The sequence below is a fragment of the Leucoraja erinacea genome, chromosome 15, assembly GCF_028641065.1.
Source record: "Leucoraja erinacea ecotype New England chromosome 15, Leri_hhj_1, whole genome shotgun sequence".
NCBI lineage: Eukaryota > Metazoa > Chordata > Chondrichthyes > Rajiformes > Rajidae > Leucoraja > Leucoraja erinaceus.
Window position 1 is genome coordinate 3,892,776 of NC_073391.1, and position 18,074 is coordinate 3,910,849.

The 18,074-nt window shown below is 45.3% G+C and overlaps 1 protein-coding gene across 4 annotated transcripts in view; it reads right to left on the minus strand.

The window, feature by feature from the left end:
* The window catches only part of LOC129703908 (exocyst complex component 6-like), a 190,959-nt gene extending 173,179 nt beyond the window's left edge, over positions 1–17,780 (minus strand). Inside the window, exon 1 of one of the 4 annotated variants that reach the window (XM_055646612.1) lies at positions 17,178–17,780. In XM_055646612.1, coding sequence (XP_055502587.1) covers positions 17,178–17,347 — 170 coding nt within the window. In that variant the 5' untranslated portion in view covers positions 17,348–17,780. Of the gene's footprint in view, positions 1–10,000; positions 10,190–17,177 lie in introns of those variants that run through there. The other 3 variants (XM_055646613.1, XM_055646614.1, XM_055646615.1) reach the window with 3 other exon arrangements.
* Positions 17,781–18,074: the final 294 nt, after the last annotated feature.

Here is an 18,074-nt window from a genome sequence, read left to right on the forward strand (position 1 = left end):
AGAACAAAGATCAGCTGCATCAGCACCTGATCTATGCACAGTTGTACTTCTGTGCCGCTGGCACTCCAATGACAACATTTGGGCTGCTGAATAACATTGGAACACTGATTGTCAAAAATGGCACCTTCTCATCAAAACATCGATGGAGGCCTCAGCAGTTCTTTTCACGGTAATAAAAAAGATATATACAGCTTCCATTTCTTCAAAGACAAGCAGGACAGTGATTTTGCTAAGCTTATTATTAACATAGATTATTTGGTCATTACCACATGACTTTTTCTGAGAATCTAAATTTACTGCCACACTATCAACATTGCAACAATGCAAACCTGTTTGAGTATACCCTGGAAGGGAAAGGCTGTAAGCCTGTTTTAAGAAAATGAACAAATGGTAGAAGAAATCTAGATGCAACCTGGTGTGGGCAAGAATGTGGGTGTGCCAGAGTTGCTTTGAAAAAAGCCAGAAAATCTTTTAATATCCTTTAATATCATGTTGAATCAGTCACAGGGCAACTCATTTATAGTCCTGTGTGAGTAGGGTGTACAAATTTAATTTTGCAAACACAATTGCTGACCTCAATGTCCCAAGTTGTTGACAAATATCCAAAAGTGTAATCCCCATTATTCTTACATAAGGAATGAATGGTGGGTTGTATAAAAGAATTCTCTATTATGCTGCATTATGTCCATCATAGCATGGGATTGGATTAATTTTACATTCCCAGTCTGCAAATTATAAAGCAATGTTTTATCTAAGAAATTAACATTGTTAGAATATGTTTTGCTACAATAATTTATAAAGGCATAGCAATATTTTGTTTAAAACCTTGTCCATATTTTAACATCTCCAAATATCAGAAACATTTAAAAAACAAAAATGAATTGATGCTTTGATATAAACTTTGGTCTGCCCCCAGCTTTGCCTCTGTCACACTCTGTTGGGGTCAGCCAAGAATAGTGGCTCAAGCAGCTTGCTGTTTAAAACCAAGGCACAAGCAATTGCTACCCAATTGCATAAGATGGAGGGGCATACTGCCACATCTAGGGAGGGAGGCGACACTTGCAAGTGGCAGGGCTAGGTCTAGAAAGATCTGGCCCAATTGTGCTCATTGTCTGTTGTAGTTTATCCCAAAACACACAGTGAGATTACTTCATGTCCCAATTTAATGTAAGCAGTGAACCAGTTAGTGCACTTTTCCTATCCTGCAGATTTATCATGCGCAATTGAGTTGGACTTTGCAAATCAAAAGAACAGTTTCCTCTGCAGCTCATTGAACTTCTGTTTGTACAAGGCATGCATCTGCATCTCTTGAACCAAACAGAGTTTATGAATATGAACAATGGTGAACATTGCAGACTGAAGGTAGACACAAAATGCTGGAGTAACTCAGCGGGACAGGCAGCATCCCTAGAGAGAAAGAATGCGTGACGTTTTGGGTCGAGACCCTTCTTCAGACAGACCCAAAATGTCACCCATTCCTTCTCTCCAGGGATGCTGCCTGTCCCGCTGAGTTACTCCAGCATTTTGTGTCTACCTTCAATTTAAACCAGCATCTGCAGTTCTTTCCTACACATTGCAGAGCCTGATCCAGGATGTGCAAATCCCAACATTAAAGGGCAGTTTCATTGTTACCAGCTTGAATTACTGCTCGATAGTTCACCATTGGCATTATAAACCTTTCAATTTAATTTCCAGCCTTCAGCTTTTGCATCTTTGGAAATAAGATGAACCAACGAATTTAAAACAATAGCTGAGATACGAAATACTGGAGTATCTCAGCGGATTAGGCTGCTGGAGAACATGGCATATCTGGAGAACATGGATATGTTCATCAACCATATATATAACCATATAACCATATAACAATTACAGCACGGAAACAGGCCATCTCAACCCTTCTAGTCCGTGCCGAACACATAATCTCCCCTAGTCCCATCAACATGGTATCTTTGAAAACAACTGCAAAGTAACAGCACTTGCCACCAACCTCCAAGAAAGAGGCCCTCAAAAATCCAACGAAAATATGGATTGCTTGTGTTCTGGCACAGTAAGACATCAGTTCAATAGACAATAGGTGCGGGGTAGGCCATTCGACCCTTCGAGCCAGCAATGCCATTCACTGTGATCATGGCTGATCATCCACAATCAGTACCCCGTTCCTGCCTTCTCCCCATATCCCTTGACTCCGCTATCTTGAAGAGCTCTATCTAAGATTCCAAGCACATGGCAGAGACACTCTTGCTGTGTTGACTAGACAACTACATTAAAGTATTCCCAATGGACAGTTGGATGCTGGATGAACAGGGGCACACACAACTATCTATCTCCTGAACCAAATTGGGTTGAAGCAGCATTAATGAATGCGATACTCTGATTCACATGCAAAAAACAATATGGAGGAAATAAATCCTATTCCTTCTCTCCAAAGATGCTGTCTGTCCTGCCGAGTTACTCCAGCTTCTTATATCTATCTTTGGAGAAAAAATTTGATTGAGAGATTTTAACAAAATGTATCAATTAAAAATAAGAGGAAAGAGGCTAACATATTAAACATTGTAGAATGTAAAATGATCTTGTGTACCAAGACTTAATGCCCATAATATCTTGAAGCACTGAAGAAATTACAATCTACCTAAACATTAGCTAAATGCAACAGTGTTCACTAACCCACATAATGTGCCTAGTACACCACTGAATAGTCCGATCTAATGTACAGGTAATCCCCACAGGAGTAGTTTGCATTTCAAAGAACAGACCACATCGCTTTTACTGTAATGCAAAACCACATCGCCTGCGCATGCATCAAGAAATGAGAGTTGAAAAATATAACCTGATGGTTTATTTCTCCCCACAAAAATTACACAGGGGCAAATTTTATTCTGCATCTCAAATTTATTTAATAATGATCAGATTCAGATTCAATCTTTATTGTCATTGTGCAGTGTACAATACAGAAACAACAAAATGCAGTAAGCATCTCACCCAGAAGAACGAACATAGAATAATGAACAGTAAAATATATATATGTACAAACAGTAGGGAAGGAGGGGGGGGGGTCCGGGGGGGGGGGGGGTTAACTGGCAATCACCAAGGTGCAGAGTTAAGTAGTGTAACAGCCGCAGGGAAGAAGCTGTTCCTGAACCTGCTGGTCCGGCAATGGAGAGACCTGTACCGCCTCCCGGATGGGAGGAGGGTAAACAGTCTGTGGTTGGGGTGAGAGCAGTCCTTGACGATGCTGCGCGCCCTTCGCAGACAACGCTTGCTTTGGACAGACTCAATGGAGGGGAGTGAGGAGCCGGTGATGCGTTGGGCAATTTTCACCACCCTCTGCAATGCCTTCCGGTTGGAGACAGGGCAGTTGCCATACCACACTGTGATACAGTTGGTAAGGATGCTCTCGATGGTGCAGCAGTAGAAGTTCACCAGAATCTGAGGAGACAGATGGACCTTCTTTAGTCTCCTCAGGAAGAAGAGACGCTGGTGAGCCTTCTTGACCAGTGCTGAGGTATTGTGGGTCCAAGAGAGGTCATCAGAGATGTTGACCCCCTGAAACCTGAAGCTGGAAACACGTTCCACCTCCATCCCGTTAATATGGATGGGGGTGTGCGTGCCGCCCCTGGACCTTCTGAAGTCCACAATGAGCTCCTTGGTCTTCTAGGAGTTAAGGGCCAGGTTGTTGTCAGCGCACCATGCAGCTAGGAGCTGGACCTCCTCTCTATAGGCCGAATCATCGTTGTCGCTGATGAGGCCAATCACCGTTGTATCATCTGCATACTTGATGATGGTGTTAGTACCATGTACAGGTGTGCAGTCGTAGGTGAAGAGGGAGTAGAGGAGGGGGCTCAGCACACAGTGTTCAGGGTGAGGGTTGAAGAAGTGTGGTTGTCTGACCTAACAGACTGGGGTCTGTTAGTTAGAAAGTCCAGTATCCAGTTGCAGAGGGAGGGGTCGATGCCCAGGTCGCTGAGTTTGGTGATCAGTTTTGAGGGGATAATGGTGTTAAATGCTGAGCTTTTATCGATGAACAGCATTCTCACGTAGGTGTCTCTGTTGTCGAGGTGGGAGAGGGCGGAGTGAAGTGCCGTTGAGATGGCATCCTCCATACTCCTGTTTTTGCAGTCGGCTAACTGATAGGGGTCCAGTGTGGGAGGTAGGCAGCCTTTGAGGTGTTTAGGAAGGAACTGCAGATGCTGGAAAATCAAAGGTACACATAAAAGCTGGAGAAACTCAGCGGGTGCAGCAGCATCTATGGAGCGAAGGAAATAGGCAACGTTTCGGGCCGAAACCCTTCTTCAGACTGATGGGGGGTTGGGGTGGGGAGAAGAAAGGAAAAAGGAGGCAGAGCCCGAAGGCTGGGGGATGGGAGGAGACAGCAGGAGGGCTGAGGAAGGGGAGAGACACCAATTGGAGGAACAGCGCCTCATATTCCGCTTGGAGAGTCTGCATCCTGGGGGCATGAACATTGAATTCTCCCAATTTTGTTAGTCCTTGCCGTCTCCTCCCCTTCCTCTGCCCTCCTGCTGTCTCCTCCCATCCCCCAGCCTTCGGGCCCCTCCTCCTCCTTTTTCCTTTCTTGTTCCTCCCCCCCCCCCCCCCCCCCCCCCCGTCAGCCTTTGAGGTGTGCCAGGACCAGCCTCTTGAAGCACTTGGTGATGATGGGAGTAAGTGCAACCGGGCGGAAGTCGTTGTGGCTTGCCGCAGTGGAGTGTTTTTGCACTGGCACGATGGAGGTGGTTTTAAGGCACGTGGGGACAACTGCTTGAGCAAGTGACAGGTTGAAGATGTCGGCCCAGACGTCTGTCAGCTGCGCAGCACAGGCCCTGAGGACGCGCCCGGAGATGCAGTCAGGGCCAGCAGCCTTACGTGCATTAATCCTGTCATTAATGTCATGGAAAGAGTGCAGAGAAGATTCACGTTTAAGAAGGAACTGTAGATGCTGGAAAATCGAAGATAGACAAAAATGCTGGAGAAACTCAGCGGGTGAGGCAGCATCTATGGAGCGAAGGAAATAGGCAACGTTTTGGGTCGAGACCCTATTCCTGATATTGAAGATTCACAAGTATGTTGCCAGGATGTTAGAGCCTGAGCTATAGGGAAATGTTTAGCAGGCTAGGACTTTATTCCTTGGAACGTACAAGGATGAGGGGTGATCTTAGAGGTGTACAAGATAAAGAGAGGGATATTGTAAATGCACAGAGCCTTTTACCCAGAATAGGAGAATTACAACCAGAGAACTTAGGTTTAAGGTGAGGAGAAGTAGGAGGAGGGGCGGGGGTGGTGGAAAGAAATATTCAATAAAACCCAGATGCACATCTTTTGTTTTACACAAAAGATTGTAGGTATAATATATGGGACGAATAACCAGAGGTGGTAGTTGCGGCAGGTACTATCACAATATTCAAGAAACATTTGGGCAGGCACTTCGATTGGATAACTGTACACTAGTTCACAAGTTATAAGAGTAGAATTAGGCCATTCAGCCCATAGAGTATACTCTTCCAAGGACATTAAATTGAAAGATCACTTTAGAGGGATACGAGCCAAATGCAGGCAGGTCGGATTAGAAGAGATGGGATATGTTGGTCGGTGTGGCGTTGGGCCTAAGGGCCTATTTCCACACTGTATGACGCTATGACTTACGAATTGTGCAAGGAGGAACTTCCATAAACCAAACAGCTGTAACACTTGGGTCACCTGCAATACATTTAAAGTATTTTACAGCATGTTTACAAACATCCTGTTTTCAGTAATTCACTCATTTTTTCCCATATTGCAGCTGAAATTTCTTCAAAGTACAGATTGCAGAGGACCAAATCACTGACTCTTACATACAAATTAGAAATAGAAAAAATGCAATCAGTTCCATTAAAGAAAATGGCATTTTTTGTGATATCAAGACCATGATGATGTTTTCAGATATCATGTATTTATCACTACTATATGTATACTGTTTACACCGAGTTAAGTGCTCAAGGAATTTCATTGGACCCTGGTGTACACTCATTTGAATCTGTCATGATATTGCAGATTTTTGGTTTGTAGACGTTAAATAGCACGAGAATTGGAACAGTAATAATCGACATGAAGGTTTAGTATGCTGATCTATTACATTACTGTGTACACTTTATAGTAAAAAGTCATTAATATTCAATATTCTTGCAGCAATTATGTATCACCAGATTCTATAATTAAACTACCCTCAAAAAAGCTCAAAAATTAGTATTAATGACACAAGATACTCCTTTGAAACATGATACAACACCCACATATAGAGTTAAAATCATAATTCCCTTTAACACATTTGTGTGGCATATCCAATTTCTCATGTCGTCTCATGTGCTAGACACGTGTCATCCTGCACAACTGGGAGAAAATGCACAGCCTTGTTGAAAGTACGCAGCAAACAATATCTATCTGCTGGATAACAGACTGTGTGAAAGATGGATAATGCCACATTATGTAACACCCACCCTGCTACTCTGACTGTAGATAGGAGACTTCCGGTGTGACCCTGAATGAACATAGTACAACGCAGGTAAACACAAAATGCTGGAGTAACTCAGCGGGACAGGCAGCAGTACAATGCAGAAGATAATACAACAGCAGGACAGGCAGCAGTACAATGCAGAACAAGCCCTTCAGCCAAATGCATGTATTGAACTATTCTAAATGAAACCAACTCCTTCTGTCTGCACATGCTCCATATCTCTCCATTCTCCATGGCTATCTGGACTACACTTCTTCCCACCCTGCTTCCTGTAAGGACTCCATCCCCTACTCCCAATTCCTCCGTCTACGCCGTATCTGCTCCACGGATGAGGCGTTCCACACCAGGACATCTGAAATGTCCTCACTATTCAGGGAACGGGGGTTCCCCTCCTCCACCATAAATGAGGCTCGCACCAGGGTCTCTTCCATACCCCGCAACACTGCTCTCTCTCCCCATCCCCGCACTCGCAACAAGGGCCGAGTCCCCCTAGTCCTCACCTTTCACCCCACCAGCCATCACATACAAAAAATAATCCTCCGTCAGTTTCGCCACCTCCAACGTGACCCCACTACTGGCCACATCTTCCCATCTCCCCCCCTATCTGCCTTCCGCAAAGACCGCTCCCTCCATAACTCCCTTGTCAATTCTTCCCTTCCCTCTCGGTCCACCCCCTCCCCGGGCACTTTCCCTTGCGGCCGCAGCAGATGCAACACTTGTCCCTTTACCTCCCCCCTCAACTCCTTTCAGGGACCCAAGCAATCGTTCCAGGTGCGACAGAGGTTTACCTGCATCTCTTCCAACCTCATCTATTGCGTCCGCTGCTCTAGATGTCAGCAGATCTATATCGGTGAGACCAAGCGGAGGTTGGGCGATCGTTTCGCCGAACACCTCCGCTCGGTCCGCAATAACCTAGCTGACCTCCCGGTGGCTCAGCACTTCAACTCCCCCTCCCACTCCGTCTCCGACCTCTCTGTCCTGGGTCTCCTCCATGGCCACAGCGAGCAGCACCGGAAATTGGAGGAACAGCACCTCATATTCCGTTTGGGGAGTCTGCACCCCGGGGGCATGAACATCGACTTCTCCCAATTCTGTTAGTCGTTGCTGTCTCCTCCCCTTCCTCAGCTCCCCTGCTGTCTCCTCCCACCCTCCAGCCTTCCGGCTACTCCTCCTTTTCCCTTTCTTGTCCCCACCCACCCCCACCCCTGATCAGTCTGAAGAAGGGTTTCGGCCCGAAACGTTGCCTATTTCCTTCGCTCCATAGATGCTGCTGCACCCGCTGAGTTTCTCCAGCTTTTCTGTGTAACCTTCGATTCTCCAGCATCTGCAGTTCCCTCTTTAACTCTCTCCATTCTCTGCTTATTCATGTGCCAATCTGAAAGCCTGCTACAGTACTTAATCTAATTCTACCAACACCCATGACATTGCATCCCAGACACCTACAATTATAAAAAAACTTGCCCCACACATCTCCATTAAACATTATGCCCTTTAGTTATTTACTTTTCCACCCTCAGAAAAAATGATCCTATTATCTAACCGACCTATGCTTCTCTTTGTTTTATATTCTTCTATCAGGTCTTCCTTCAGCCTCTGATGCTCCAGAGAACACAATTCAAGTTTGTCCAACCTCTCTTTCAGACCAGCAGTCTGAAGAGTCCCATCCCAAAACTCAAGCACTTTGTGTCTATCTGTGGTATAAACCAGCATCGGTAGTTCTTGGTTTCTATTCACCTTATAGCTAACGCCCTCTAATTCAGGCAGCATCCTGATAACCTCTTCCACACCCTTTCCAACGCTTACACATCTTTCTGTAATGTGGCACCACTGAACTGTACACAATAGTCAAAATAGACACACAAAGCTGGAATATCTCAGCAGAGGAGATACTGGAGTAAGGAGAATAAGGAGTAAGCCATTTAGAACGGAGACGAGGAAACACTTCTTCTCACAGAGAGTGGCGAGTCTGTGGAATTCTCTGCCTCTGAGGGCGGTGGAGGCAGGTTCTCTGGATGCTTTCAAGAGAGAGCTCGATAGGGCTCTTAAAAATAGCGGAGTCAGGGGATATGGGGAAAAGGCAGGAACGGGGTACTGATTGGGGATGATCAGCCATGATCGCATTGAATGACGGTGCTGTCTCGAAGGGCTGAATGGCCTACTCCTGCACCTATTGTCTATTGTCAGATCAGACAGCACCTCTGGAGAAAAAGAATAGGTGACATTTAAGCTCAAGACCCTTCTTCACCTATTCCTTTTCTCCAGATATACTGTCTGACCTGCTGAGTTACTCCAGCTTTGTGTGTCTATCTTCAGTTTAAACCAGCATCTGCAGTTCCGTCCTACACAATACTCAAATGCAAACTAATCAAAATTCTATAAAGCTTCAACTTAGTTTGATTCTTATACTCAATTCTCCAACCGATGAAGGCAAGCCTCTCATGCGCATTCTTGATCACTACCTACTTGTGTTGCCACAGAAATGTCCATCTCAGCTACAGACATATTCTGTTATGTGTCCTGTCATTAACTGTCACATTCCCCTTGCAACACCTCACACTTGCCCAGATAAACCTCAAACACTGCTACAAGAACAAACAGGTTGGGCTCAAAGTCCCATCATAGAAAAGTACCAACCATTAATTCCTCAAAACGACTTGAGATGGAACTGCAAACAAACCCAGTGTTTCTCCATCAATTGTGTACTATCAAAAGATAGTGCACAATTGTAGGTTAATTTTACTTGTAACCTGGGACATTTGCACTATGGAGTGCCACATTGTGTAAAAAGGAACTGCAGATGCAGGCTTACACTGAAGATAGACACAAAATGTTGGAACTCAGCGTGTCAGCAAGCATCTCTGGAGAATAGGAATATGTGATGTTTCGAGTCGAGACCCTTCATCGGAACATTGACATTGTAGGAAGCCTGTGTAGGAAAAATCGCTGGAAATTTGAAAAGCACAAAAAGCAGGAAATATTTATTCTGAAGAGGTCATAGAACTGAAACACAACGAATCTCTCCTTCTCCCCAGCATCCACAGCCCTCACACCTACCCACAGGCTATCCGACCTGCTGAGAATTTCCAGCATTGACTGTATTTATTTCAACTTGCCGGTGACACTAGGCGAGTGGATGAAGTCCTATTGTGTGGTGATGTAGTGTCAGCCTACATTAATGGGTATAGCGCAGTGTCCGACATCCTGTTAGAGGCAGGCTTGTGTGACAGTCACCTTGCGAGTCGATGTTTACACTCACTCACTACGAGTGCAAGTGGCCACCGAGCGGCCTTCAAACGGTGAAATATTGGAACATGTAGAGCGGTGTGTGTGGGCGCAGAGTCGGTGCCGGCAACAGGGACAGGGGCCGGGGCCTGGTGTGTGTGGTGTGTGTGTGGTGTGTGTGGGCGCAGAGCCGGTGCCGGCAACAGGGACAGGGACCGGGGCCGGGGCCTGGTGTGTGTGTGGTGTGTGGGCCGCTACTCTGGCCCCGCCACCTGCAGCGCCGTCACTTGCCTGAGTGTGGGGCCCACACAGGCCGCGTCCGTGCTCTCGATCTCCTGCAGGATCCGCTCGTGTTCCGTGGTCGTCTCCGGCCCCTCGCCCTCTGCCATCTTGCAGCTGGGCTGGGGCTGGGGCTGGTGCTGGTGCTGGGCGGGGAACCGCACCTAACGGCTCACGCCGGCCCTGCCTCCCTGCCCTGTCTGCCTGCCTTCCCCGGCCGCCGTCACCGAGGAGACGCCCCCTCTGGTTACGGGACCTCGGGCGCGTTCACTCTCCTGCCCGCGCCCACCCCGCGCAGCGCGTGCACGCCCCCACCACCGCTCGCTCCCGACAATGCGCGCGCACGCCCCCACCACCGCTCGCTCCCGACAATGCGCGTGCACGCTCCACCACCGCTCGCTCCCGACAATGCGCGTGCACGCCCCCACCGCTCCCGACAATGCGCGTGCACGCCCCCACCACAGCTCGCTCCCGACAATGCGCGTAACCCCCGCCCCGCCCACGCGCTCGCACTTCCCTCATTGCTGCAACCTGCAGCAACATCAAATATCTCGGGGGGGGGGGTTTTCCTCTTCGGTCTAGTTGTTTTTTTTTTGTTCCTCTGTCGCCGCTCGGTGGCGCGATGGTCATCCTCCACGTTGCATACGAATCCACACATGCACGGAATATAAATAATACTTAACATGCGTGTCACCTGGTGGAAAGAGACACTGACTGACCTTCCTGTCCTGTCAGTGTGTGAGGCCCAACATAAATTGGAGGAACAGCACCTCATATTTCGCTAGGGAAGCTTGCACCCCAGCGCAATGATTATTGACTACTCTAGCCTCATGTAACCCTTACTTTCCCTCTCTCTCCATCCCTCCCCACTAACCATAGTTCTCTGACTATTTTCACCTGTCCTCCCGGTTAATTTTACTGATTGTATGCCTCCTTGTCACCATCCCCTCAGCTTCCAATGAACCATTCTACATTTCCTTGAACAACCTCTGCTTTGATCAGACGTTTTCACACCTTGCATTTCTCTAGTCTCCCTCTCCCCGACTCTCAGTCTGAAGAAGGCTCTCAACCCGAAACATTACCCATTCTTTCTCTCCAGAAATGCTGCCTGTCCCGCTGAGTTACTCAAGCATTTTGTGTCTACCACATGGTGGAAAGGCAGCTTGGTTACATACAAACATAGAAACATAAAAAATAGGTGCAGGTGTAGGCCATTCGGCCCTGCACCGCCATTCAATATGTTACCTTTGGACTGATCGTCTAAATCAATATTCATATCGCTGGGGTGTAAGTTGCCCAAGTAGAATATGTGGTGCTGTTCCTCCAATTTGGTTTGGGCCTCACACTCTCTCAGCGGAGGAGGCAATCCAGATGTAACCCAACGTCTTGACATCATATGGTGAATCAGGCATACACAGTGCATACAACTTGAATTACTAACATGTTTATTGCCTTTAAATTTGAAACAAATAATTATCCATCAATTCTGCTTCAGTTTTTCTTATAACCATTGCAGTGAATTGCAGCAGTTATGATATTATGAAAATTTATTCAGATTTATAGAAACATAGAAACATAGAAAATAGGTGTAGGAGTAGGCCATTCGGCCCTTCGAGCCTGCACCGCCATTCGATATGATCATGGCTGATCATCCAACTCAGTATCCCATCCCTGCCTTCTCTCCATACCCCCTGATCCCTTTAGCCACAAGGGCCACATCTAACTCCCTCTTAAATATAGCCAATGAACTGGCCTCAACTACCTACTGTGGCAGAGATTTCCACAGATTCACCACTCTTTGTGTAAAAAATGATTTTCTCATCTCGGTCCTAAAAGACTTCCCTCTTATCCTTAAACTGTGACCCCTAGTTCTGGACTTCCCCAACATCGGGAATAATCTCCCTGCATCTAGCCTGTCCAACCCCTTAAGAATTTTGTCGAAGAGGTAGCAGCCCTTGAAAACAGAGCTGAGGTGTGCCAGGAGTTTCTCCAAAAGACACATTTGATAGTCACTGTGACTATCTTCACAAGAAGAAGGCTGAGAATCCACGAGCCTGTCCTCGTCAACAAGTCGGCGATGGAGAGAGTCAACAACTTCAAGTTCCTGTGCGTTCACATCTCTAAAGATCAGTCTTGGGCCTACATAATGATCCAATCACAAAGAAAGTCAACTTTCGAAAGCGAACTTCTCTACAGGTGCATGTTAGAGAGCTTATTGACTGGCTGCATCATGGCCTGGTTTGGCAACTCGAGCACCCAGGAACTAAGGAGATTACAAAATGTGGAGGACACCATTTGGTCCATCACAGATTCTGATCTCCCCGCAATCAAAGGGTTCTTTCGGAAGCTCTGCCTACAAAAGGCAGCCAGCATCATCATGATGCTCTCACCCCAACCATGGACTGTTTACCCTCCTACCATCCGGGAGGCGCTACAGGTCTCTCCGTTGCCGAACCAGCAGGTTGAGGAACAGCTTCTTTCCGGCGGCTGTCACTCTACTCAACAACGTGCCTCGGTGACTGCCAATCACCCCCCCCCCCCCCACCCCCCGGACACTTATTATTATTTATTCAAATCGTTTGCTATGTCGCTCTTCAAGGGAGATGCTAAATGCATTTCGTTGTCTCTGTACTGTACACTGACAATGACATTAAATTGAATCTGAATCTGAATCTGAATCATCATGGACCCACACTACTCCAGCCATGCTCTATTTCACTCCTGCCATCAGGAAAATGATATACTGTAGGTGTCTGAAACCATGACCTACAGGTTCAGGAACAGCTTCTTCCCAACAACCATCAGGCTCTTAAAAACTACAAACACCAACTAAACTATAGAAACAAAGAGCTGCAGGTGCTGGTTTATACCACAGATAGACACAAAGTGCTGGAGTAACTCAACGGGACAGGGAGCACCTCTGGAGAAAAATGTTGTGCGACGTTTTGGGTTGGGACCCAACTCTAAATGTCACCCATTCTTTCTCTTCAGAGATGCTGCCTGTCCTGTTGAGTTACTCCAGCACTTTGTGTCTATCTGTGGTATAAACCAGCACCTGCAGTTCTTTGTTTCTATGGTTGAGTTAATGGTCTGGTTGATGTGGCTAGTGTTGCAGCTCACGTTGTAGCCACTGACCAACAGCGCTATCTTCAGGCCGCCGCCACCGACAGGACACACTCGGTGCTTCTGCCTGTCAGCTGTTGCTTTGTCCGCTCCCTGCTCGACCATAGCAGCCACCACCTCCTCTCATAACTCTGTCCTCTGAGCCCCTCCCCTCCAACTTCTCCCCTGGATTCGCCGACATACTCCACCTTGGAAGTGGCAGCTGGTTCGAGGGGCTGGTGCCACATGGTGACCAAGCACGTCTTATCATTGGCAGCGGCCTGAAAAAAGCACTGTCAGGAGCTACAACATGAGCCACAACAACAGCTGCAAAGTGCTGGAGTAACACATTAGGCTGAATCAGTCTGAAGAAGGGTCCTGATGTCACCTATCCGTGTTCGCCAGTGCTAATATGATGAATCAGATATTAGCACCGTATAAGCCTAACTGCAGATGTAGTTAAATCATGAACACTCTCATTCTTCTTGATGAAACCGCATTTCAGTATTTTTGTTAATATGGCATCTATTCTATTGAATAAGCAGTGATGCATTCAAGTGGGCCCAGATAATCCTCTTCAAAGGATTTATCCGTGAAAAGTAAAATCCTGGCATCTGATTAGCACTTTTCTCAATAACTGTCAAGATCATAAATTAGCTTGTGGTGTAATGAAAGATTGGTCCCAATACTTCACACATAGCCTCACCTTTTTAACAGTAAACCCTTGTTATAATGGACCACAGGGAGTGGACTGGTGACATCTAGCATTCATGTCATGGTACGCCCCTTTCAAATTGCTTGTACTCTACAAAACGTGTTTATTTCTCTATTGACTATTCTAATACACATCCAATACCCTCTACTTCTAATGGTCTCCTGTTCCCAGCTGGCTTATCTTCACAGTGAATGTCTATTCCCTCTATATCCGCATGCCATTTCAAGATAATCCAAAAGCCTTTAACTTTTCTTGAACACACCCTGTTGAGTTTATTCTTCTATTGAGATACTTCAACTCCATTCACCTTCTACAAATCAGGGGTGTAACTTTGGGAACTCATAAGGGTAAAGCTACAAGTGTCTCTTCATCAGAGAGGTCTTGTCTCAGTCTTTAAGCCCCCTACTAAACTTTCACCATTACATTAATCAACTGCATTCGTAGTCCTTGCTTCATTCATACAAAACTCAATTGTAACTCAATTGGCTGACAATTCCAACCATTCTCACATTTAGCTGGTATATATCAGACTCGTCCTTATTCTGCAACAAAACATAGAAAGTATGGCACAGGAACAGGCCCTTCTGAACACGATGCCAAGATGAATCTCATCTGTGTAGGAAGGAACTGCAGATGCTGGTTTAAACCGAAGATAGACACAAAATGCTGGAGTAACTCAGGACAGCAGCATCACAGCAGAGAAAGAGTGGGAGCAGAGACAGAATGGGTGACGTTTTGGGTCGAGATCCTTCTTCAGAAGAAGGCCCGTGATGCAAAACATCACCCATTCCTTCTATCTAGAGATGCTGCCTGCCCCGCTGAGTTACTCTGGTATTTTGTGTAAATCTCATCTGCTTGCCTATGATCCCTCCATATCCATGTGCCTACCCAAAAGCCTCAAACACCATTATTGTATCTCAAGGGATAGATTAGCACCAATACCCACTATAAGGAATCAAATCTCAACTATTTTAACCACATCTCCTCCCATCAAACTTCAAGGACTCAAATTCCAATCCCCCAATCTCTCCATCAAATCTACTTTAATGACAAGACCTCTAATGCCAGAACCAGATGTGGCATGGAAGTACAAAAGGACCAGGCATCCATTTGGAAAACAAACCAGTCGGATGCAGGAAATAGTCAAGATGGCGGAGCTCCTCAGGTGTACGGATGCATGCGAGAAGGGACGAACAAAGAAAGAATAGTCAAAGCAGGAAGAAATAAAGTCTCCTGAGGTAATGAAGTCAGTGACATTCAGAATAATAGCAAACCTCCTTTATTGTAGCTTCCCTCTACCACGGTTGACAAGGCTCATTTTCTCACCCTCTATTCCCAGTCAGAACAAGGATCAAGTCGCCTCTACACCACTAGCTTCCATAATGAAAATATCATTATCCATCGATGTTTCCACCTGTAATGAGATTTCAAACACATCCTCTCATCTCCTTTCAAAATTCCAAGACCATTCTCTCTGCATAGCTCTAGTCCACTTGCCTCCAAGAACCACATTCCCATGGCACTCTCCCATGCAACTGCAGGAGATTCAACAACTGCCCTTTTACCTATTCTCTTTGCATCATTTGGCCATCTAAACTGTCCATTGAGACAATGCAAAAATTCACCCACAGTTCATCCAATTTATGTATTCCATTCTGTATTCACAATGTTATCTCCTCCACATTGCAGACAAAAAAATGCAAAGTGGATGCCCACTTTTCAGAACACCCCATTCAGCCCACAAGGACAACCCTATGCTTCCAACTGTCATCAATTCTCCATCCCTTTCCTATCATGGACCCTCTACTATTGGCGTCCAGCATTTCTCCAGTACCCAAGGAAAGTGGTCTCTATTTACAATGTATGAAGTTCATACATTGTAACCCTCTGGACTTAATATTGAGATTGACCATGTCACCCAACTACTAGCCTTTGTTAACATAGAAACATAGAAATTAGGTGCAAGAGTAGGCCATTTGGCCCTTCGAGCCTGCACCGCCATTCAATATGATCATGGCTGATCATCCAACTCAGTATCCCGTACCTGCCTTCTCTCCATACCCTCTGAGCCCCTTAGCCACAAGGGCCACATCTAACTCCCTCTTAAATATAGCCAATGAACTGGCCTCGACTACCCTCTGTGGCAGAGAGTTCCAGAGATTCACCACTCTCTGTGTGAAAAAGGTTCTTCTCATCTCGGTTTTAAAGGATTTCCCCCTAATCCTTAAGCTGTGACCCCTTGTCCTGTACCATTCTTCCATCTTTCAACGCCTCTGCCTTTTTATAAAAGCAATTGCTACCCACTATCTTTGATCAGCATCCTCTCACAAATTCTATCCTCTCCCTCTTTTGCGACTTTAAAACACACACGTGATTCTCTGCCACTTGTGTGCTTCCAGCGGTTTATTATTTTTAATTAAAATGGGTCATATTTGCTAAACGGGATACTGAATAAGTGGAAACTTATATTTTCCATCTTTAAGTTTAAACGTGGTCCTGGGAGATAACATCGGAGAACGAATACTGCAATGACCAAGAGACTATCTTTTCGCGTCTGCAATTTGGTTGAAATCCAAACCGGATTGTTATTTTTTTAATCAAATATAGTTGTCAAATATCTAATATACAATGAAACAGAGGAGCTTTTATTTAATTTCGCATACAGATAAATATCTATGAAACTCAACATTTTACATCCAAGAGGATTGTAGCAAAACTGTTAGGCAAATGACCAAATTTCCTCTAGGATTGGTCGTCATATTGAAATCAACAACTTGAACTTCTCGTGGGGACTTGGGCTCATACGGGGATATCGTTGAATTAATATATTAACTTATTTATTGTCCAAGTCTTGAAGGTACTCTCCTACTGGATATCGCATATAGTGACGCGAGTGAAACACATGGGTACAATCAGTATAAACTCAAAACTCAACAAATAAACTAGACAAATATCACAAAGGGGGAATGTGAAGGAAAACGTTTGAAATGAGAATTGTTCTCCAGATGTTGAGACATCAGATGGTTATCTTGGAACAGTTCGATCAAATTTGGCCGCCGTTAGATCACGGGATCCACTATTAACCAACACATATGTACAATCATTATCCACTTAAAAGATATATCGATTCGCAAACGATTTTGGAACCACGACGTTGTTTAATAAACACTTTCCTACTTCTTATTGTGTAAGTGAGAATTTAATTTAGATGTCACGCGACTGCTAAACTGGACAAATTTAGACTTTCACATTTGGAATAACATTGCAGTGTAATGCAAGTCTAGTGTTAGAGTGGGTCGACATACTTTGCATGCCTTTACCCAATACCAAACACTGCCAAACGGTTTTAACAATAATAATCACGTTACCTACCGCAAACTTGTGCCAAGAGGCAATTCCAGTATTTCGATCTCCGAAAACACATTTTCATAAATTTGATTTTCGTCCTTCGGAGAGTTGGAGAGAACTGATCTAGTTGGCTGGGTCATCGTTCTAAACGGCTGCGGTCCCGGTGATTTTATCTCTGATCCAACAGAAGCCATCAACAAAAAAAGGTGGTGCACGAAACAGCGAAACTCATCGTCATGGTTCTTCTATGCGGGAGAGAGAGAGAGAGAGGAGCAATTGTTGCAATCGATCATCTCATCAGCAAGAGGTGGCTGTGGATTACTTATTTTTAGCGTAGTTATTTAAAGACTATCATATTTCACACTCCATCTGATTAACCTTTTACAATGCAACCAAACAACTTGCACTTTCTTCCGAAATTAAATATTGTTAATTGTTTTCTTGAACAGCGAAGTATCAATAAATTATATCGAAAGCTCCCGAATAGTGTCCAAAATAGCGATTAAGAGAATTTCTCCGAAAAAAATACACTTTTGGCGTAGAAAACAGCCAGCGATTTAACTTTCACCATCACTATCGAGTTTTGTAACACTATTCTTTTCACGTATTAAGTTTGCGGGAAATTCCAAGCCATGTGTTGGAGAATAGAAGACCCAGAGCCAAAGCTGAAATTGTGCCAAATGGAAAGCACGACGTCTCAATTATTGTGGGCTATGTGTCAACCTAAAAAATATTTGCTGTGAAATAGAGCGTCAGGAAGTTCAAACCTCTTCAGAAAAATTAAGTACTTTTGTAGTGTAAGAACTGCTGCAGCCAATTTGCGCTTAAGATCCCACAAATAACAACGTCGTAATGGACTTTTAATCTGTGGCATTTTCCGCAGCTGACAGAATAGCAGAGTCAAGTTTGGTTTCACATTTC